Raw genomic sequence first — 23,104 nt, forward strand, 5'->3', positions numbered from 1 at the left:
ATCTAACACACAAATATAATGCACATAGAACCTACTGTTCACACTGAAGATGTTTCACATATCAAGATTCTAAGCTGTTAGGTAAGCCAAGAACTTATAGAGTCCCTGAATTCAGTTTCCAGCAGCTTTCTCTCTCTCTCTCTCTCTCTCTCTCTCTCTCTCTCTGTCTCTCTCTCTCTGTCTGTGTGTGTATGTATCTTTCAGGGCAGTGATTTAAATCCCATTTCTACTGAAACACCTCACAGAATTTCCTTAATTACACATTTAATAAGTCTAATAACACATTTCAGAGAATATATTTATCTCTACTCTCTCAAGAAAACCATTATTGGACTGTACTTAAAAACAGAAAATACATTTTCTCTTTCTCTTTCTTTTTTTCTTTCCTGCAGACTAGAACGTGACTATTTGGGGGGTTTGCTTACTGCTGGCAACTGGCCATTTCCTGTCTCTAGACAAAATGGCTTAAAAGAACTTATAAAAAAGAGTTGAAATCCTCTGTAGACATCTAATAACTTATAAAGAAAAGAATGTTTTGATGAGTTAGTGCAAATGAATCAGGAACATATGGATCCTATTTCCCCTGAGTTTAAATTTGTAGAGAGAAAAACTTCTTAGAAAAATGAACTTTGTCGATGTCACTGAACCCCAGGGAAAAACATATGCGATGATTACTCAACTTAATACATTCCTGAGCTGCCCTGTGCTCTGCCGAAGCACACCCAGGTCATTTGTAGCTCAATTTGAACTGTCAAACACACACCCCATCAGGCTCTAATTGTTTTCAGAGAAAAATCTGAACAGAAAAAAAGTACTAGGATGGTTGATGTTTTACAGTCATGGATTTTAATACAGAGACTCATTGTCTAATACCTTACAAACTTTAATTGCATCAGGGGCAGTGGATTCTGGCAACACTGTGTGTGACACCTCTGTCCTCACCTGGGGGCTGATCCACAGGTTGATGGTATAAACATGGTCCTAGGGAAGGGAACAGGGTCCCAACAAAAAAGGTTCTCCTGTAACCTTGCCAAAGGTTGCCTTATGTCCAGGGAGAATTAATTTGCTTCACATGGATGAACACTTTATTCTCAGGTTTTTTTTTTTTTTTGAACTGATATAATTGCGCAAAATCTAAGAGGTAGTACTGTTTGCTTAATTTTTAAAATCTGTCTGAATTATTACTCCAGAATGATTCAATTGCATATATTAATAGCTTTCTCTAGCTTATTCAATGTATCTCTTGTATGGAAGTATCCCAGCACATATCAGGAGACAATTGTTATTACACACAGAATATTGAAAGTACAGTAAAATGCTCCCTAAAGAAAGCAAAAGGCCCCTTGTGCATGCATACAGGGTGACACGTAAGCTGTCTAGTAACCTCCCACCCCCGACATTTAATGTGGGATAAGGTTACTTGTTTTATGTAGGCATCATCCTCAAACTCAATTTTTTGTTTACCTCTCTTAAAGGAGCTGATAGAAGACAAATTGTGGGAGTTCATCAGTCATCAGGCTGTGGATGGTGGCTTTCTGGTGCTGTCTAGGCAGTGTACCAAGCCCCATACTCTTGGCTTTTTGCTAAGAAGGCCTGTCCCAAGTTTGTGAACAGGAAATACACTCTCAATTCTTCCTTCCATAGCCTTTCCCACTTTGAAGAGAATGAATAGAAGCCTTTAGTATGTTCTATCTAGAAAAGATTCTTGAAAATAACTTGGGTAATCATTCTCAACCAGTGCTGCAGAAAGTTTAACCATATCTCAAGAGAGCCTCTTGGGGTGGCACATGCTTGTAATCCAAGAAATCGGAAGACCAGAGCAGGAGGATTACAAATTCTGGGCCAGCCTAGGCTATATGGAGGACTTTAAGTCAAGTTTGGACTACAAAGAAAGACGCCCATCTCAAAAAAATTAAACAAGCAGCAGTGTGTGTGTGTGTGTGTGTGTGTGTGTGCGCGCGCGCGCGCGCGCACGCGTGTGCACATGCACGCAAACATATTCTCCCAAATATTTTGGGGCCAGGGAGATGCCTCAGTGGAATAAGCGCTTCCCTGGCAAACGCAAGGGCCTGAGTTCAATCCCTGGTTCCGCCAAAGACAAAAACAAAAACCAAATATTTTGATGTAGATTTAACTTACCACCCAGGATCTGTTTTAGTTTTTCTTCATGTGACTTATCTTATTTTACAGATGAGAAAACTGATCCAGAACAGTTGTAGCATCTCCCAAAATGTCCTTAATCTCATGTTATCATCTCACTAACAAGCAGAGTAACCCTTAGGGTAGCAGTATGTTAGTACTGTATCTAACAGGGTAGGAAACACAGTACAGACTAAGGTTGTTCTGCTAGTTAAAAACAGCCAAAATTCCTTGCAAAATAAATCCAGCTGAGTTATTCTTATGCCCTGTCCAGGCTCTAAAGTTGGTCTATAAATTGAAAATTCCACATGGGCCAATTTTTCTTTAAAGTTTTTGGGAAGACCCTGTATTTGAAAGTGATACATTATCTCTCAATAAGCTCAATAAATGCCATTTTTTTTCATAACTTTGGAAAGAGAATTCTCAAGTCTCCATTGGGCACAAAGATGCAGTTAGGGACTTATTTTCGTGGAACATATCAGAGAAGCAACAACAAAAAATGTTTACATAGGAGCATTGTACAGAAGCATAATGTTCAGAGTCATGTAAGAATTTGGACCGATTGGTTGTGGAGTCTATTTACATGTCTTTTCAAAGACAGAACTATGGAACTGGAAACAGAAGTACCATTGTTAATCTCTCCCTTTCATTGTATTTGCCTCTTTTTAAAGAGTGTTAAGACATAGAATCTATGTGCATGGAACTCCCCTCCTATATTGCACACCAATGTCTCAGTGCACCACAGCTGATGTGCCAGGCAGCTTCTACTCTTGCTGTATAACCAACTCTAAAATCAACATTTTAGGGTCAAACTGGATCTCTCAATTCTTTTCCAAAGTCTCTCAAACCTATGATCACAAGCATGAACATTCCAACCAGATTTTAGCTACCTGGATTTGCAACTATATATCCTTCAACATTCTCCTACTCTCTGCTTTGGGCAAAAGAATAATCTCACTAAAACACTGAAGCTGCTTTATGTACACTTCTTATGAGTCAAAACCCTCTAATTCAAGATTCTCTAGGGGCTGAGACAAAGACTTCTCTAAGTGGCCCATATTTATGGTTTTCAAACAAAGGAAGAGAATTCTGAGGAAAGCACTTGGGAAACAGCAGGATCTTGGGAGTAAGTGCAAAGACTATGTCAAGTAGTAAATTATGCTAATTAGGAATATTGTCTTGTCCTCAAGTTGACATTCATGGCAAGACCTAGTTAATTGGGGTTGGAGCTAGGTGTCCTTAGCTGTGACCTTATCTTGTCTTTTGAAGTGTCATGGAATTACAGGCCACTACAGACCGCACCTGGGACCAGTGACTCATAGAGGTTCATTTACTATGAATCTGTTTCTCATCTCCAGACAAGTGTCCTAGGACTGGGACATACTCATAAGTAAACATAGAAAGGCAACTGATCGATTTTAAATCCTGCTCAGAGCTACTTTTTAGTGTTCCCCATCAACTATATTCTTCAATATTCTTCTATTCTTTACTTGGTACATGGTAATAATCTTGTCACTAAAAGACTGAAGCTCCTTGATATAGGCTTCTCAGGGGTCCATGAATAAAAATGAAGATAACACAATCTAATGGAAAGGAAGCATGCTAGTAAGCTCTTATGTCCATTGACTCATAAAGATATCTTTCAATATTGTGGGTCTGTAGGTCCATACTCTCTTAAGTTTCTTTCAGTATACTTGCAGTCAAGCTGAGAATGTAGAAGCTGCTGTTTTGCCAGGCCTATTTGCATCTTCTGCCATACTGAAAAGCAATGAAGTCGGCTTTCAACAGGAGCCACTTGTTGCCCACAAGAGACTGGAGAAAACATGAAATAATACTAGTCTTGGTCACAGGTTTCTCTGAAGCAAAATCTGGCTGAGAATACTGCCTATTAGCTGCTTAATCTTTTAATTTTAAAAGAACAGGAAAGTCCTTTAGGTTTTTCTTCTGGAGTTGAACTGGGTGACAGTGACAAGTCTTCTGGTCTTTCCTTACATCAAGGCACTATGTGAGTTTTACTCAACTAAGGTACAGGGCAAAGTAAAAAGGGTTTCTTCCCCTATATAGAAATAAAGGCACAAGTTTCCATCCATCTCTGTTTCTGATGTAGACCCAGCTATATTCTCAGAGGTTTACTTTCTATTCTTGAAAAGTTTGTATCATTTGGATAATCAGCACATTTAATTTCATAGGGAGCTTTAAAAGTTGGGTATTTTGAAGCTATCATCTATTTGAAATCATTTTAATGGCCAGCCCCACCTCCCACGGGTACTGAGCCAGCCACTAAGACTGTATGATGGCACACACCTGTAGTCCTAGCACTGGGGATGCTAAAAACAGGAGGATCACTATGAGTCAAAGCTGCACAGTGAGACCTTGTACCAAATACATAAAAAAGTCATTTATAGGTAATAAACATGGTGGCCTCCCCACCTACACTAATGGGTTGCTTTTGTAATATTAAATTTAAAGAAATGCCCATGTGGAGTTGATGCTCATGTCTAAGGCAAACAGAGAGCACCTGATGCTGCTGCTTCATCTTTCCTATCTCACTTGAGAAACTTAGACAATCAGAAAGAGTTATCCCATGGTCTCATGAACATCTAAGGCAAAGGCAAAGTTTGTGAAGTGACCCATTTTCTTTTGAGGACAACACTATGGTATCTGAAGGATCATTTTCCGTTTTTTAAATAATGAACCCCGAAGTTTAATTATGAATGAATTCCACCTCATCTTCCTCATGTTCCTTCATGGCCTTTATTCAGTACTGATCTCCATTAAAACATGTATTCCCAACCTCTGATTCACAGCAAAGAAAGAAAAAGCTAGCACCATCAGAAAACTAATCAATTAATGGATTAATCAATTAATCTTTTTATTATTCTCCTTCATGAAGGTATTCAAAGAATGAATGTTTAAAATTGACCTTATTGATTTTACTATTAGGAGAGTGATACTCAAATACTTTTCTAATCCAACACATTTGATGGACATGATTATGCCATCAAAACCAGTGGTTCACTGAGGGTAGAAGAGGAAGTATTAGGGACTAGGAGGAGATGGGGAGGAGGAAGAGCTGGGGGAGGTGGGAGTGTAGAAGAAGAGTGAATGGGTAAGAGCAATACGTAGTGTAGATGTGTATGAAAATATTACAGGGACTCCATTAATCTGTATGAATAGTATGTGTTAGTACTTATACTTTGAAAAACAGTAGTTTGCCAAGGCAATGATATTTGGAAAGACATAGAATGAACTGTTAGCAAATGGGTGTCGGTTCCATGTTTGTCACCCCAGATTTGATATTTTCCATAGGCCCTATGGGCTCCAGGGCTCTCCCACCAGCCACCAATCTGGAACACTGCTAACAAACTGTCTTCCCTGAACAGAAGTTCCACTCACAGGACAAGAAGTGGTAGCTGGTAGCTCCAATGCTTGTATTTCTCACTTTCACTGCCATTTTCCTTTCCTATAGTGAGTAGCAAAGAAGTTTCAGTGAAAGGCTTTCATCAACCTATGTGGGACCATGTGACTTTATAACCTGTCTGAGTAAGATGCTCAACCTGGAAGTAGCACCACAAGCCACAGATTTAAGACACACAGACATGCCCAACCAACTGACCTAAAGACTGTCCTTTCCCTTGCATTTAAACTATCACATCTGTAAACTGAAAGACAAAAATAGTAAGCAGGAAGATAGATTCTTTTTCCTGCAAAGGGAAAGGGGCTCCAGAAATAGAGATGAGGAGGGAGAGGAGAACAAGTAAAAGCAATTGGATTGCATTAAGTACTTTACCAACTCCCCACAATGGATGTGCCCATAACATACTGTAAGGATACATGAAGAAAATTTATTTTTAAATTTCACATGTCTACTTTGAGGAAAGTTTTATGAAAATGTAATGACATATGTTAGAGGGTCATACACAGGCCACTAGGCACTTCAAATAAACTTTATTTCCTTTTCCTCTCCAGTTCTTTTCTTACTTTTTCTTCATCCAGACCTCTTGCTAGAAGCACCTCTCTGTTTACATGTGAATTTCCCACATCAATTTCAACATAATCCCATTCTCCAACACAGTATGTTTATCAGGTTCTCTCTGTACTGCCTTATACTCTGTTCTGTTTATCAGAAGAAACAGGGTCACAGTGGAAACTGTGTTGGTTTTAAGAAAGTAAGCAGGGAAAGACACGTGACTTCCACATGTAGGTATGGAAATAAACCACCTCTCCTTGTCTAATTCTCTATTTCTCTCTGTTCCCCTACCTCCCTATTCTCCTCACCTTCACACTTACACACAGCACCTCTCTGTTTTCAGAGAACCATAGGTTGTGTGGCTAAAGTAACCTAGGTACTTGATATCCACATATGCCCTACTGGGAAGGAAAATTCATTAGGCTTTAACAAGTTAAGGATAAGAACAGGGCAGAGGGGAAATGTACCTCAATGTCTAAACATATGTCTTAACATCTTCTCCATCATAGGCACATCTTAACTGGTAGTGAGCCTGCCTAATAGAAGCAGCAAAGTTGTTTTATCCATTGTATTGTGGTTATGAAAAACAGAAGCAACATTTTGGGTTCTCATTGCATTTTTAGGTCCAACATCTCTAGCATGCTGGTCAGAATAGATGCTAACATGGTATAAGGCAGAAAGAGTAAATGGATTTGTCCAGTTGGCAAGCTTCAACAATGGGAAAGTGTATGGTAACCCCAGTGTTTTCAAACTTGTGCTAGGAGGAATGAAGCTTGCTTGGGGGTTGGTGAACAGTGTGACTTTAGAATATGTTAGAGAAATTTTGCTTCTGGCCATCAGGGTAGATCCTTATCATGATTCTCAACAAAGACAGACCAAGAGTGGGGGCAATTGTGTGTGAGGAAGAGGATACAAAGCTGGAAAAGAGGAAGGGAGGAGGGGAGGAAAGAAGAAGGAAAGGAAATAGAAGGAAATTAAGACAAGGAGGAACAAGGAAATGTAGCAACTCATTAGAGCTTTGGAAGAAGAAAACAAATGTGGCATATCTTCAGAGTCTGGGAATCATTTTCTTCAATTATGTCCCAGCCCATGAGCATCACGGCTCCCACCTAAACATCATACATAGGTTAGTCAAAGGATACGTTTTTATAGCAACCTATTAGGATGATGATGATTATTATTACCATAACCACAGGCTTACATAAGATAGGACTATTTCAGAGATAGGTTTTATTTCTCCAAACACAAATATTTTAACATAAGATCACACCAAAAACTAAGGCTGGTACAGGTATATAATGATGTTTGTGGACATAAAAGAACATTTCCAGAGGTGAACACCAAGTGCTTAGTTTGCTGCTTCTAAACCTTTAACTATGAACAATACCCCTATGCTATTTGAATTGGATGATGGCATATTACTCTTTTTTGTTTCCATAAATAAGTGTCTACAGGAATTAGAGCTTAGTGTGAAGGATATAATTTTCCCATCATAAATGTAAGCATCATTTCATGTTTCATTTAAACCCCCTTTTTAAGAACCACAAAGATTCTAAGGCATTTCATTTCAGTGACATACAGCAGGCCCCACACTGGGTGTTTTCCTTTTCTTTTTTTTTGTGTGTGTGATCTATAATGTGATTCTGAAATAAAAGTGACAAACAATTTCTAACACTGCATATGCTCAAAGACCTCTGCCAAGAAGAGGAAAAAAATAGTGTTAGCATCAGCAGCTAAAGTGTAATGGTCCTTTTGTGATCTGTAATGAAGAACAAGTAGCCATGTCTTTGACCTTATCCAATTATCACAAGAGCAGCAAATGGACCTCTCAGGATGCTGATCACTTATTTCTTCAGTGGATTCCAGATTTTGTTCACTGGGGTAGAAAAATCTGTTCATAATTTGCACTAATTTGTAGGCTTTGTATCCCAGTGTTGGAAGGCAGGAGAGAGCCACAGTGCTATTTGTTTCCAAACAGTAGAAACCCATGACTTCACTTCTAAAACACCCCGACAAAAAGCTCAAAAACAGTTTAGTGACCTATCACCAACTGACCTTGAGCTCTAGCTAACACTGGACAAGGCAAGGGCTCTCAGCCCCACATAAGTCCCTGAGGTGGATCTGCCTCAGAGTGATGCTGCCATGTAGAAGCAGTCTCTCAGCACCATGGCTACATCTGTAGGCACATTAGGGAAAGTGATATATAGCAATAGCTCATGTGTCATGTTTTCTTTGCAAAGCACAGAATAAACCATTAAAACTACAAGTGGCTGGGATTTAACATTTTGAACAACAACAAAAATCTGTTGTGCTAAAAACATACTTAAAAGAAATTTACATCAAGCAGAGAACCAACGTCAGAATGCAGTGAGAGAAAGTATCTACCTCCCTCCTGCATGGAAGAAAGTTGATACAGGATTCAAAAATTCAAAGCTAGAGTTTATCCCTGCCAAAGATTTCGAAGTCTAGCTAGATGTTCAGTATGGAGTTTCAAAGATGAGGCAGATTCGCTGCACTGAATTGCTCCCAATCCAGAATAACAAGATATGAAGTGGGGGAGAGAGATGCCAGGATGGGAGAGGAAGTTAGGGAATTTCTATGGAGAGGCTAAATGGGAAGGCTTTCATCTTTAGCAGTCTACAGAGATGAGGCTAGAGCCTGGCCTTGGAACGTTTTTGGTGTCCTCCCCAGGGGTTGCAAGGTTGCAGCTTTAACCTGAACCTATTAGGATGCCACAATCCTGTCCACTTTCTGATTTATAACTTGTGAAGTGACTTAGGGGTTAGTTTTCTTTGTCACGCAACTAAGCCCTGATTTAGGTTTCCACTTTTAAAAGTTCCCTGCAAAGCTACTAACCTTCTGACTCAGAATCTTTATCCTAGGTACCTTGTCCTCAAAGAGAGTGCCCCAGAAGTTTTAACACCTGTCTCATATGCTGTAGGACATTTATTTACTTGGAAAATTTGAAATATTGAGTGTATCTGCATGACATGGAAATATCTCACGGTATCAGGGCATTTGTAGATTTTAAGAGCAAAAGAAAGACATCATGTTCTGCTTTTTCTTTTAATGTTTTTTAGGGGACAGGATTCAAATTCAGGACTTTGCCCTTGCTAGGCAGGTGCTGTGCCACGGAGCTATAATCCCAGCTCTTTACTGCTTTCTATGCAAAAAAAAGTGACACAGATTTACATTGCCCCAGAGACCAATGGCCAAATGCCAATGAGTCCCTAGAGTAGAGCAACAGAACAGACAGTGTGAGAATATTTCTTGGGCTAAGTTCTAGACAAGAACAGGGTGCCACAGAGCAGCAAGTGAGGAAGTCACTATTTCACGTGAAGTGATATTTTTAGACTGCATGAAAAATGAGGAATGCATGAAACTGTATAATAAGGCAAAGCAGCCACCCAAGTTAGGAGTCTGGGCTGCACTGGCACTGCTCGTTTCCATGGCAGCCTTTTGTTTTGCACCCCAATCTCTGTAATAAGTTGCCACTTGAGAGAAATGGGGAAGGTCGTCATTCTACCCACAGTCAATTTTTTTTTAAATAACCAACTGGTATTCTTCTTTTTTGGTTTTCCAAACTTTGAATTTCTTAACACTTAATTTAACTGAAAATGCCAGTGGGTAATCATCTCTTGCTCCTCTCACACTTGATCCCTAGGTGTCTCTTACCTTAGCTCTTCATTCAAGATACACATTTCTTTGTATTTTTTTGGCCTGTGTTGTGAGATAATTCATCCAGCAGACCTTCTCATAGCAATCATTCAATTCTCAGCACTGAAAGTAGTCCTTACTGTCTTTAGTTTTGACACACCTTTTTTTTTTTTTTTTTTTTTTTGTGTGTGTGTGTGTTTTTTTTGCGGAACCAGGGATTAGAACTCAGGCCCTTGCGCTTGCCAGGGAAGCACTTATTCCACTGAGCCATCTCCCCACCCCCTCACACACATGTTTTGCACCTCAATTCTTCCCTAAAATTCTGTGGGGAGGGGTTTGCTGTTGTTAGCATTGAAACACTGCTTCATTTTTTCCCCCTGGAACCACTGTAGTTGGATCCAGCTCTATGATTTGTTCAGCTGGGCTCTGTTCCTCAATCTCCTGAGTTCCGTTAAAAGTGTAGTAACTACAGTCTCCTAGCAGTTCTGGCTTTGGGAAAATTAGACACGTGGGTGATGAACACTAGAAGATGGTTTTCCTACTTCTGTCCCACTGGACCTAAGCATTCCAGGGAGGACTCTGACTGTGGCGATGCTCAGCCTTATTAACTCTCAGTAGTTTTTGAAATTATATAGAAACAAATCAACTATTATGATGAGGGGGGTATACACTCCTGATGCTTTAGAAATCGGAGGGTAAGTAGTGAAATGTGAAAGTTCACTAATTATATCACAGCATCGATTATTTATCAGGCATTACACCAAAACATTAAGAAAATGTGCAGCCCTGAATTATGTACTTACGTTGCTAATAGAAATATGTCACTTGAGGGAGAAGGGCATTATATAATTCCTTATTTTTAAAAGGGAAAGTTTCAGAGGACCCAATCGGCTAAGAGTTCCAGAAGATCCAACCCTACCTGCCAAAGTGAATGTTGGTGTGTTTTCATGTGGTGCTGACTGACCCACAAATGGACAGGAAGAGTCATGGTGGAGTCACACGTAAGCCCAGATGATGATGTGCAAGATAATAATGATTGGTAGCGATGATGAAATTGTGATTTGGGAAACAGAGGGAAAGAGAGAGTGAGAAGAAATGAAAAGGAGATCATTTGTTTCTTGACGGAGTTACAGGATGTGATCCTAGTCCCTTAGGAAACTGCAGAGAATTAAAATTGGAAATCCAATCTAGGTCTAGCCTTGGAATTTCAAGACTTTGGCTTTTTACCCTATTCATTATTACAACATATTCTTCTAAGCTGGCTTGAGTGTATTTCTCCTTTTTTCAGGGAATCTCAAACTTAGGTTAATGTTACAGTGATTTGCATAGTGCCACTATGTCTTTTTTTCCCCTCATTTTTCTTCAGAATAAAAAGTCAATTTATCTTTTTGAAATATTAATTGGCTATCTAAGGTAATCGCAGACTTAACAGAGTTCTAGTTTTCTTTATATTTTTCATATAAGTATGATCCTATACAAGTGTTTCATTGGCATAGTAAATGCACCAAAATATACCCAGATGTCTGGGCCAAAACTCAGTTGCCATTCTTGACTTGTTTTGTCATTTATAATTTCAGTGTAGAATAGATAATATCAGGTTTTGTTGACATTGAGTTTGCTGTATTCTGAACATATGCAAAGAGAGCATATTTTTTCTTAAAGTTTTTTTTTATTTTCCAAATAATACAAAATAGCAAGAAAAAAAGCATTAGAAATGGTACAAAATTTCACTGAACAAAATAGTAGGAATGAGAGCCAATTCTTGACTCCTGGAACTTGGTCCCTATAAGCCTTTCTTTGGACAATGTAGTGTGAAGGAAAACTATTCTACTCCTTCATGGAAGCATTGCTTCTGTCACGTGACTGGTATTTCACAGGGTGGACTGTAAATCAGCCTAGGCTCCTGACTAAGCCACAGCCCTTTACCTGCACAACATATACCAATACTGTGAGCAGCACATACACCTTGATTACCTTATGACACTGAGATGTGGAGGCAGTTTGTAGCTGCTGGATGAGCTAATCTACCTGTACTGGAAAACTTTTCAAGTGCTATTAGCTCCATTTTAAAGTGTCTCCTGGACTTTGGGCTTGTTGCTCTCTTTGCCATCATCACTGTATTCTGAAGCTGTCTTCCATCTTTGGGCTGATTTACTGCAGGAGCCTCTTAATCAGTCTTCCCTTTCCTTCTCTGATATATCTAAAGGCCATTTTCCAAAGAATAGCTAAACTCATTTCTCAAAGATGAAATAGAACATGTTACTCTCTTTCCAAAATCTTGCAAAAGCATTGCATTAGCCTCAGAGTAAGATGTAATGTGTTCCTATGAACCACAAGACTTTACACTGTAATCTGATCTCATCTGCTATCTCCAAATTTGCCTCCTGCTCTTCTTTTATCTCTCTGATCCAATCATGGTGACTGTCTTACCATTGCTTGCAAAGGATAAGCTCATTTTCCTTCAGGGTTTTTCTCTTCTGGTGCCCACCATGCAAGACATTCTAATGGAGCTTGTCTTAACCCATCCCTACACAAATATTTCCTTGAAGATACAGTCTACACAGCAGTCTCTACATTCTCCGAAGCCAATCTCTCAACAGCTCCTATGCAGTTACTTAGTTTTATTCTATAAAGCACACTTAGAACTCTTTTGTTTCATTATTTACTAAATTTATGTCCCTCTTTCTAGACAATGAATATCAGGAAGCAGCCACTGTTCATTTTTAAATGCTCTGTCCCTGGTATATCCAAAGTGCCTGGTGTTTAGTGAGATACAATAAATATTTATCAAGTGAGAGAATTTATGAATAGATAGCTGAGACAATCAGAATGTCAAAACAATAGTGTAGTGAAGAAACAATTGAATCAGAAGCAATATTCTTTCATACAACTTTTGCAGAGCAAGAAATAAAACACTAGATAATCAATTTGTGCAGTTTTATATCTATGATGTACTATTTATAATGCATTTATTTAGTAAAATTTAATGTGTTCAATTTAACTTGTTCAAATTAGTCAATGTGCATTGACATAGGAGTCTTTTCAAAAGGAATTGGCACAAGACATGTTTAAAGTTGCCATAACCAATCTATGTTTCTGAATTCAAATTATCTAAATCTTCTGCAATGGATTAAAAAATATACAATAAAACAATATGGAGGCCAAAAAATGGTTTGAAAGACAAGGTAGCAGGTGAACTGTGTAGGAAAACACAAGGCTAAGGAATTTCTAAGGAAAACAGAGTATAAGTAGAGATAATGCATCATTAGAACTTGTCAGTGAGCTGTAAATGCAATATACACTTCATCATCCTTTCCTCAGTCAGAAGCGTTCGTGTGCACTCCCAGCACCTGGCAAAGGGCCACAGGTGAGCTGCCTCCAGCAGTCCCATCCCTGGATTACTAGACAGTGGAAATGACGGATATACACTAATACACTTGCACAGTTATCAATTTTCACTTGTGAAACATGTTATCTTTTGCAAAGCAGATGGGCCAGGTGAGGAGTATTTGCTATCACAAAGAAATATACTTTTTTAAAAAAAGAAATATATTTTAAAAAATTGGATTTCAAAGGCAGTAAAATTCTCTCCCTGGCCCAGGGGCATTCCACTGAGGAATGGCTTTGGAGTGCTGAGAACTGGAGTCTGATCCTGTGAATTTACCATTCTAGAGTATGGTATTTGATGCTAGATATGGCTGGGAATAATAATGCCTATCCCAAATCCTTCATAAAGTTGCTGTAAACATAAAATAACTCATGATAAATACATGCTACTCAAATTATCAGTTATAGTTATTTATTTTTATTTTGTAATTTAAGCCTTATTCATACATTTCAAAGTAGGAGAGAAAAAAAAAAAGAACAAGCACCAAAATGTGTGACTGACCACAAGGTCCACTTCCATTCTAGACTGGCAATACACATCTCTGGTTAAGAATGTTAAATACGCAGTAATTAGAAAATGTTACCATGGTTCTCTTAAACCCACAAAGCATCAAGATCTCTCAATCACTAGGAACCCCCATAACTTGTTTTTATAACCAACCATTTCCAAATAATCCATCTCTTAGCACCCCCAAAGCCAAACTCACAATCCATCAGAAAGTGAAACAAATTATTCATGCTCCCTTTATGTTGCTATTCAAGGGGGAAAATAAATCAAAAGGAGAAGGAAAATGCACAAGATTACACCTTGTCTGAATACTGCTTACTGCTATAAAATATACATTCACAAACCTCAAAAACCTAAAGCTCTATGACCTCTAGTTATTCACTGCCTTGTTTCCTGGGGTTGCCTTGCCTTTCATCATTGAATATATCCAAAAGCTCTTACTAGATAAGTAGATAGGAAGCATACTGGACACTCTGGTGGAAGCACTTAGTTTCATAAAAAATTCCTGGTCATAACAATTGAGCTATCAATTATCCAAACATATTCCAATCACATTCAGGAGTCACTTTAGGGAAATCATTAGTTATTAATAAATACAGTGTATGACAGCAAAAGATTGTTGTCCAACAGGAATCCCCACTGAGCAACAATAACTCTTTATAGGAAATAGTACAGGAAGAACCATCATTCATAATGAAACCCATCCTATCCCTTGCTTTCATGCCTATAATCCGTAGTACCCAACAAGGTGAAAATGAGACCATAACTAAATGGATCAGATTATTTTGTGTGACACTATCATCCAATCAATCAATATACTTATGAATGTCAATTGATTAAGGAAGATATTCAATCATCCACATAACCCAATGAAGAATGGTCAGCTAATTTTGACTCAATGACAAAGTTCAGTTAATAGTTACAGGAACTATCTGCTGATTGTTTTAGGAACTGAGAGTCACAGTACAGTATCGAGAATGCTGAGCATGCTGTCTCTCTTACCTCCTGGTGGTGCTTGGCCAGCCATTCCTTAATGGTGCCTAGGGCAATGACTGCGGCAGGCTCGTTCGGAAAACCTATGTTAAGAGTAAGAGATAAGATATGAATAAAGATTGAAGATGGCAATAGAGAAGTCAGTTGTGATATGTGAATGATTTTTTTTTCTCTAAAATAGCTTTCAATTCAACCAGTAAGTCTTGAGCAAGGCTGGCCTCCATAAGCTGTGTGGGAGGATAAAGCGTGAGGCTGTATGTACATGGCCTTAAGAGGGGAGTCCTAAGACACTTTAGAGTAAAAATAAAGGAGTGACTTGCTATTTTTTGTTTATTTATTTATTTTTTATTTATTTATTGTGTACAGGGCACACTATGCAGCTCAGACTCATAGTGATCCTCCTGTCTCAGCCCCTCAGCTGGGATTACAGGCATGTATCACCGCACCATTTTAGTGGCTGGCACAGTGCACCCAGAGTTCTGGGGCCAGCACAGCATGTGGTACAGGGGATCAAATCTGGGTCATTGCACTTGCCAGGCAGACACTTAGACCACTGAGCTATCTCCCCAGCCCATGACCTGCTATTTAATAATAATATTAGTTAAAATTATTTATGTATTTCCTAGTTTACAAAGCACTTTCATATGTTTTTCTCATAAGTGGTTCTAAAATTCAGGTGTTTTACCTCCTTATTACCCTATTTTGAAAACCAAGGAGATGTGGGTGATGAGTGTTTGGTGTTGAGTCACAGGGTCACTACTCCATCAAAGAACTGCCAGGAGTCAAGGTAATAACACAAGGGGCCATGGAAAAAATGCAAGCAATGTGCAAAAATTTTTAAATGTATTAAAGTAAAAGACACATTGCCATTAATCTCCCTCAAAGTATTATTCACCACTTTGAAAACTTTTCCAGTTGCTCTTGCCATTTTCTGGAGCACTTGCCGAAGCCCTCCTTTGTGTTCTGTTATACCATTATGGCTACTTTGATGTCCTGAATTGGTTCAACATATTTTTTTCATGGTCATTTTGACTATGGAGATGAACCAGAGAGCACACTGTGATGAATCTGGTGAATAAGATGAACATAATGTTTCTACAAGCCTGACTTTCTGTTGGATGGCACTCAGTTGCAAAATTCACTGCATTTTTTAATCATCTCATGAAGGCACTCATGATAGAGGGTTTCCAGAACCACTGGCAAAAGGAGCAAGAATGAAGGCATAAGTGAATTGTAAGCAAGGGGGGATATTTTGATGGGGAATAATGACAATGTTTTTTTTCAATTTTTTAATTTTTTCCATAATTTTATTGAGAAACAAATAGCAATGAGACAGTTTCAAATCAAATTGGTAGGACAGTTTCAATAATTAAGGATTTTTTTTTTTTGCTCCAAATGCCTTCAGGGTAGGTTTGGCTGGCTAGCATTGTGGGGATCAAATCACAGCAATCTGAGCCTGACTGCATTGTTGAAGCAGCCACTTAAAGAACTGAGCTAAGGGGCAGGCCCCCAAAATGGCAGAAGGATTTTTTCAATAATTAACACGTTGCATACTGTCTTCCTAGTGGTTAATTGCTGTACAAGATGCGGACATGATATCCTACTTACAAACATTATTAGAACAAAGCCCTCTATTCATTAAGAGAATATATATAATATATATATATATATATATATATATATATATCATAACCATTTTGAATACACAGATACAAAATGGACATTCATCTGTATCCCCTTTTTTGTTTATTTCCGTCATCTGGATATTAGAGGTGTGTTAACTCAGCAAAATATTCTAAAAGAGTCCAGTAGTCCATAATAGTATTGGGTCTTCTGCTTGACTGACAGTGTCAGAAATTGTTGACCTGAGTCCCCTACAGCTCAACATAACAGCATGGCTTTACTTCTTATACTTCATTTTTATATTTTTCTGCTGGATGGTTGAGACCAAGATAAAGCAAGATCTATGCAACAAGAGTTGTAGCTTTTGGGTCTGATAAGGTCAGTGAAATCCCCTCAGGATTTATCCTGAGATCCTGTACCTCAGATTGTAGATCCTTTGTCAGTGTCAGCCATAGCTTTTACCATATTAATTTTTCAAACAAATTTTAAAATTTGTCATATAGTTGGATCAGTCCTTGTACACCCTTAATGGAAGTTATGCCCCTTGTATGCTAAACAGCAATATCACAGAAAGTTATTAACAGTAGTCCAAGAAAGCAGCTTCTATTCCATTTAGGGACACTGTAGATTACATTTGAAGTAGGACCACATGAATTAAACTGATCATGTAGAATGGGTTTGATTTTACAGGAGCAGAAAGAATGACAGACTTCAGTTTCCTCCCGGTGGGGAGTGTGAGCACACATATTCAGAATTTCTAAAATATACCCAGATGTCTTTTTAATCTTACATAAGCAGAACACACTCCTAGATCTGAAAAATCATTAGACATTCTGTCAATAGAGATAGAAATAGATGAAGGAATAATCCTATAAGCTTTTATATGTATGATGCAGAAAGAGGGAAAGATGGGAAGGATTATTTCATTGAAACCACTATCTTTAAGCTCAACACTGCCTTCTTTTCCTACATTTCATTTTAAAGAGAAAAGAAACAAGAACAAAGACAAAAACAAATCACCGTAAGACAATAAAAATGGTACAGCAATTCAAAACAAGAACAGGAAATTAACAATGGCTGTTAAATTACATACTGTTACAAAGTTGTTGCTCAGACTACCAGATATAGGCTTGTAAGATTGTCCAAAGGTTAAAACATTAATTCTTCTTTTCCATAAATTTTGCATTTTTGTCCTTTTTATTTTTAATTTATTTTAAAGAGAGTATAACGTCACAGATAAGACATTAGAAATAATATGCTTTAAAAAAAAAGAGCAACTTGAAAGGTATTTAATGGTGGTTGTTACATTGCTGTCTTCAATGTAGTTCCTCAGCTTACAGATATTAATATATAAATTTGTCAAGGTAATAATTTTAAGCCTTAACCGTTACCTCAAAAACCAATAAAAATTAGTGGTAGAATCATCTTAGCTATTCTCTGTATATAATTACATCATGTTCCCTTCTTTTTTTCCTTTTTTGTCTCCTTTCCCTCATCTCCCTTGTTTATTCCTTATGTTCAGTTTCTTTAGGTTTTACTCTCCGTATTCTCCCTTTCAGAGTTTATTTATTCTTCTAGGTTCTTGCACTAGGGAGACAGTCCAATGTCTACACATGTGGGTCTGATTTATTTCACTTAAGAGACTCATCTCTAGTCGCACCCATTTGTTTATTAAAGCCTCCTCTTTCAGTCTTCACACTCTGTGGTGTTCGATGTGTTTAACTGGGTTTTATGTTTCAGCATCTCTCTCTCCTTTTTTAAGTTTATTTTTTGTTATTTTAAAGCATACAATTCAGTGGTACTTTTTTTAAAAAATAAAATTAATGAGATAATATTTATTTATTTATTATCTAAAGAGAATATAAAACAGTGCCAAAAATCAGAAACAAGACAGAACTTCGCCAAACAAAACAATAGTTCAACAATGGTTGCTGTATTGCATAATGTTGTATTCAAATTAGTTGTTCAGATTACCAGATATAATCATGCAAGATTAGAAAAAATTATAAACTAAGCAGAGCAAGAAAAAAAGTATCAGCAGCTCCCCTCTGTAGAGCAGAAGAAATCAGCAGTACATTTATCCTAACCATCTTACATACATGTATAATTATATCTCTTACCCCCTTCCTGTTTTTTTCCTTATCCAATTTTTTCCTCACCTCTGAACAGATTCCATCCCTTTCCCAATACTACTGTACCTATCAGTTTTTATTTACTATTTCAAGTTCTTATACTAGCAAGACAATATTATGCTTGTATATGCAGGTCTGAAAATTTTCACTTATGACTATGGTCTCTAGTTCCATCCATTTACCTATAAAGGCCTCAAATTTATCTTTTTCATAGCTTAGTAATACTCCATTGTGTAAAAATAACACATCCCTTTTATCCATTCCTCAGCTGATGGGCATTGTCCTCCTCCTCCTCCTCCTCCTCCTCCTCCTCCTCCTCCTACTCTTCCTTCTTCTTTGTATTTTGGGGAAGGGTCTATAAGGTGCTCAGGGTCTCACTACTAGATTGGACTCATAGTGATCTGCCTGTTTACAGCTGCCAAGAGCTGGGATTACAGGCATGTGCTACCATGTCCAGTCTCAATTGCTGTCTCAGTGCACCCTGGGGGTGGGGCCGGTATGGCAGGCCCAGAGATTGAACCCTTGGCCCCTTCACCTGCTTGAAGGCACTTTAATCCACTGAGCTATTTGGCCAACCCCTTTATATGCTTTTTAATGCAGGAGAAATATAACTATCAGCCTGTTAGACGTCAGATATGCTGACTCTGTGGTCCCAGAATATCTAGGAATGAAGTTAGGAGCTAAAGGAAGATGCTAAGAGAGTTTTATTGGGAACAGAGACTAGCTCCTGGATTTTCAGAAAGTGTCATAAATAAGTGGCCAATGAAGCCCTTGTGCAGGAGTAATTTATACAGAAAAACTCACCATGTGGATACAATGAGGGTGAAACTGCAAACAAGTTACAGGGTCAGAAGAAGAACTGCTTAGCAAATATTGACCCAATAAGAAAATGAGTCATGTATCAAGGGTACCTGGACAGAACCAACATATTCTAGGGAAGGAATGAGTCCAGATGCTCTAGTCTCCCCCCGGGGCTACTGATGCCTATCTGGAATTACTGGGCAGGTTGTGATAATTACAATACAATATCAGGTTGCTCTTTACCACTTAGGGAGGCAGGTAGACTTGGCCATGGTATCTCTATCTGGAGGGCTGGGCTCATTCAATGCACCTCTAGTCCCAATTCTTTGGATTCACCTCCAGTCTTTATCTTTGTGTTGACTTCCTTGAGAGCCTCCTTCTCTGACTGCATATTAATTACTGTCTAACCGAGCTGCCTATAATACCCTGCTTCCTTTTTCTATGAGCATCCAACAGACATATATTGGTCCAAACATACTCAAATTCCCTTTTTGAATTTTTAATGAAAGAAAAAAGTAGTAGAAAAAAGATACAGAATTTCACTAAACAAAATGAGAGGAATTCAACAATGGTTGTTATATTGTATATTGTTTTCCTCAAATTAGTCAAGATTACCAGATATAAACATGCAAAATTGGTCAAAAAAATTAAAAAGAAGAAAGAAAAGTTTAAACATTATCTGTTCCTTTCAATAGGCCAGTAGAAATCGACAGTACAATTATACCAGATACACACACATACACCATTCTTTCTTTCTTTTATTGTCTTCTTTCCCCCATCCCAGTTGTTCCTTCCCATTGAAAAGTTTCTTTCCCTTTCACAGTATCTATTGTATTATTTGGATTTTATTTACTGTCTTAGGCTCTTATATTATGGAGACAATACAATGTTTACACATGCAGGTCTTTTTTACTTTTTCACTTATGAGTATGGCCTTTAGTTGCATCTATTCACTTATAAAAGCCTCAAGTTGATCTTTTTTATAGTTGAGCAATGCTCCATTAATTATAGCATTCTTAATCTACACTGTCTATATTAGCCAGTCCCATTATCATCTACTAGCATATCTATAAGGATGTCTTCCAGGGAAGACAGTCCTTGCATATTGTCTTCATAGATGAGAAAAATAGACAATGTTTATGGAAAGAACTAAGATTAACAGACTCATTTTTGAAAGGCAAATACATACAGTAGTAGTTCATACTGACGGTTCAAGATATCAGTAAGATTTCAGAGAAAATCTGTGAGAGAAGAGGAACAAGAGTATTCTTCCATTTCCAAGAATAAATGTTGCTTTTCTGATTAGATTCGTACAGAATTTGCTAGAGAGTACTTTAAGACAGGACAAAATAAAGCAGGGCCAATTTTTACCCATTTTAATGTATAAGTCATAGGGAACCAGTATGACCTGGAAAAACATATACAAGTTCTTCAACCTTGTAAACCCATACTCAACATTTGTGCCTGTGGACTGACTGGGATTGCTTAATAGTCTCCATGCTTATTAAATGAATGCTTCAAAATATAAAACCCTTAAAATTAGTTTAAAAACTCTGTGAATAAAACAACTTTTATCATTAAACAAATTATTATGCATACTCCCCAAAAAGAGTGACTATGCTGACACTTTTAGTGAGTTTCTGTCCTCTACAATCCCAAAGCCTGACCAAGGAGACACATAGCAAAAATGGCAGCCACAAGACAGCACACAAATGCATTGAGGTGGCCAGCTGGGCTGAAGACGAGGACAGCTAAGCAAGAGAGAGGGGAGGGGCCCACCCTGAAAGGGCTGAAAGCTTGAGAAGGAGATACCAAGTTGGGAACTGAGGAGGTACTGTCCTCAGATATAGAGAGTGAACAGCAAGGAAACAATGAACCAAGTGAGGAGAGTGAAGATGAGCAGAAAGCTTGATGAGTACTAACTTAGTTGCCTATAATACTCTTCCAAGAGGAAGGAAGTGGCCAGGATAGGCAGTGGCTGTCAGGGTGTGAACCACAGGAGGCCCTTTCATTGCACCTTTTTTGAGAGTTGAATACCTACTCACCCTTCTCTAGGTGTGCTCCAGCACAAAATGCGATGTGTATCCTGCCTCAAAAAAAAACCTTCCTGGCTTGGTGCTTCCTGCTTATTAAGGTGTACCCCCCTTCCAGGCCTTACTGTATTTGACTACTTTCTCTGCTGGTAACTGAGTCCTAAACTTTACACTTTCCCTCTGAAATACTTACATCTTCCTTTGACTTTGAACTCACTCAAGGTCTACTAGGCCCTCATCTGGACAATTGTAGCTGACTCTGAATTGTCCTCTTGGGTCTTTCCTGCTTTCTCTAATCTCTCCATGACACTTCCAGGGGACTCTTTCTAGAGCATAGGTTTCATAGCATTGCAATCTTAGACAAATCACTGGTGCCTTTATTGATATGCCAGTTTCTACAGAATAAACACAAGACCCTTACTTAGCATTATCCATTTCAGTGTTTTCATGGGTGCTTTCCAGACTTGTCTTATTTATCCTTTTTCCATGAAATTCTTCTCCAATTTTTAGATATGCCTAATAAATATTTACAACATAAAATTATAGACATATATAAATCAAATAAATACAGTGATCACACTCAGTTGCAAATGGCCAACTGCATTAATATGCATCTTTAGCAGATATAATTTCCCACAGAGAAATTATACAAATTCCTTCAGAACCATGGCAACTATGGGCAGTTCTGAGTTATATGTGACCTGCTTACTTCCTCACATTCATCAAAGCTTCTGGCACTGAGTTATGATTTTCATCACAGCCTCAAGGTTTGTCATATCCTTGGTGATTTCAGCATTCAAGGGGATGAGTCACCTAACACCTAGCTGCCAGCTCCTTGACCTGGCCATCTTTGACAGCAGCCTCTTCCATTCTGACTAAGCCACCTCCAGCTTAGGTCACACCCTGGCCCTTTATGTAACACTTCCAATCCAAGTTTACTACCCTAAGAAGAGTTATCTAAAAAATGTTTTTCAATTTAGTTTGTTTAGCTACTGTCCAAGAAATGACTTTCCCAAGTATTTGAAGCCTACTCTGTCCTCAGACCACTCCTCAAATTAATGTCAAGATTTCTCTCCTGAATTGTCTGGCTTTTTCCTGTTTCCCTAAACTCAGCTCATTCTTTATTTCTACTCCAACTATACTGGCTTCTCTCTGTGTTTGAAATGCTTTATGTTCCCTTTTCTCTCCCTGCCTGAAGGCATTGCTCATGCCATTTCCTCTTCCTGAAATGACATTTCCATTCCCCTTTCCTAGGTTATGTTTACTTTCATTTGTTCTTTTTCCAGTCATCACTCTTCCAGTGAAGACTTCTCTGACATTTATGACACCCTATGTTATGCCTTCATAAGACCACAAATGCATCATAGACATTCTATATTTGTTTATGTAAATATGCAAGCAATAATACTGTGAAAACCCTAAGGGGGCAGACCATACACCTCTCTTTGCTTATTGCTGACTACCTAAAATATTACCATAGAGGTCCATAGAAGATGCTCAACAGATGTTGAATGAATGAGCAGAATATGGAATTGAGGATCTTGCATTAAGAAAAACCGACCACTGGGAGTACATGGGTGCCCTTCAATAAAGCTCTGGGAGGACAGAGGGAAGCTGAGAAGGTGCTCCTAAATTGTATCCACAACATATTTTATCCAAGAGAAACAAAGCATTATAAAGATACACAGGAGAAAACATAGCTCCTGGTGGGAAGATGCTCCATGATTAGTAAAAATGGAAGGGAAATTCCATGACAAATAGCCCTGAAAATAGGGCTCCTTCGTGGGCATGTATGTACAAGATGAATCATGGTGTACAGGGTAAGCAGCAACAGGACAATTTTTTGTCCACTTAACTGTGA

At 38.3% G+C, this 23,104-nt stretch overlaps 1 protein-coding gene across 1 annotated transcript in view; it reads right to left on the reverse strand.

Annotated features, from left to right (window-relative positions):
* The window catches only part of Macrod2 (MACRO domain containing 2), a 1,506,514-nt gene that overhangs the window by 556,584 nt on the left and 926,826 nt on the right, over nucleotides 1-23,104 (reverse strand). The window contains exon 7 of the mRNA XM_023720132.1: nucleotides 14,664-14,737. Within this exon, the coding sequence (XP_023575900.1) occupies nucleotides 14,664-14,737 (74 nt within the window). The remainder of the gene's footprint in view (nucleotides 1-14,663; nucleotides 14,738-23,104) is intronic.

Source organism: Octodon degus, unplaced genomic scaffold (assembly GCF_000260255.1).
Source record: "Octodon degus isolate 3935 unplaced genomic scaffold, OctDeg1.0 scaffold00073, whole genome shotgun sequence".
Classification (NCBI taxonomy): domain Eukaryota; kingdom Metazoa; phylum Chordata; class Mammalia; order Rodentia; family Octodontidae; genus Octodon; species Octodon degus.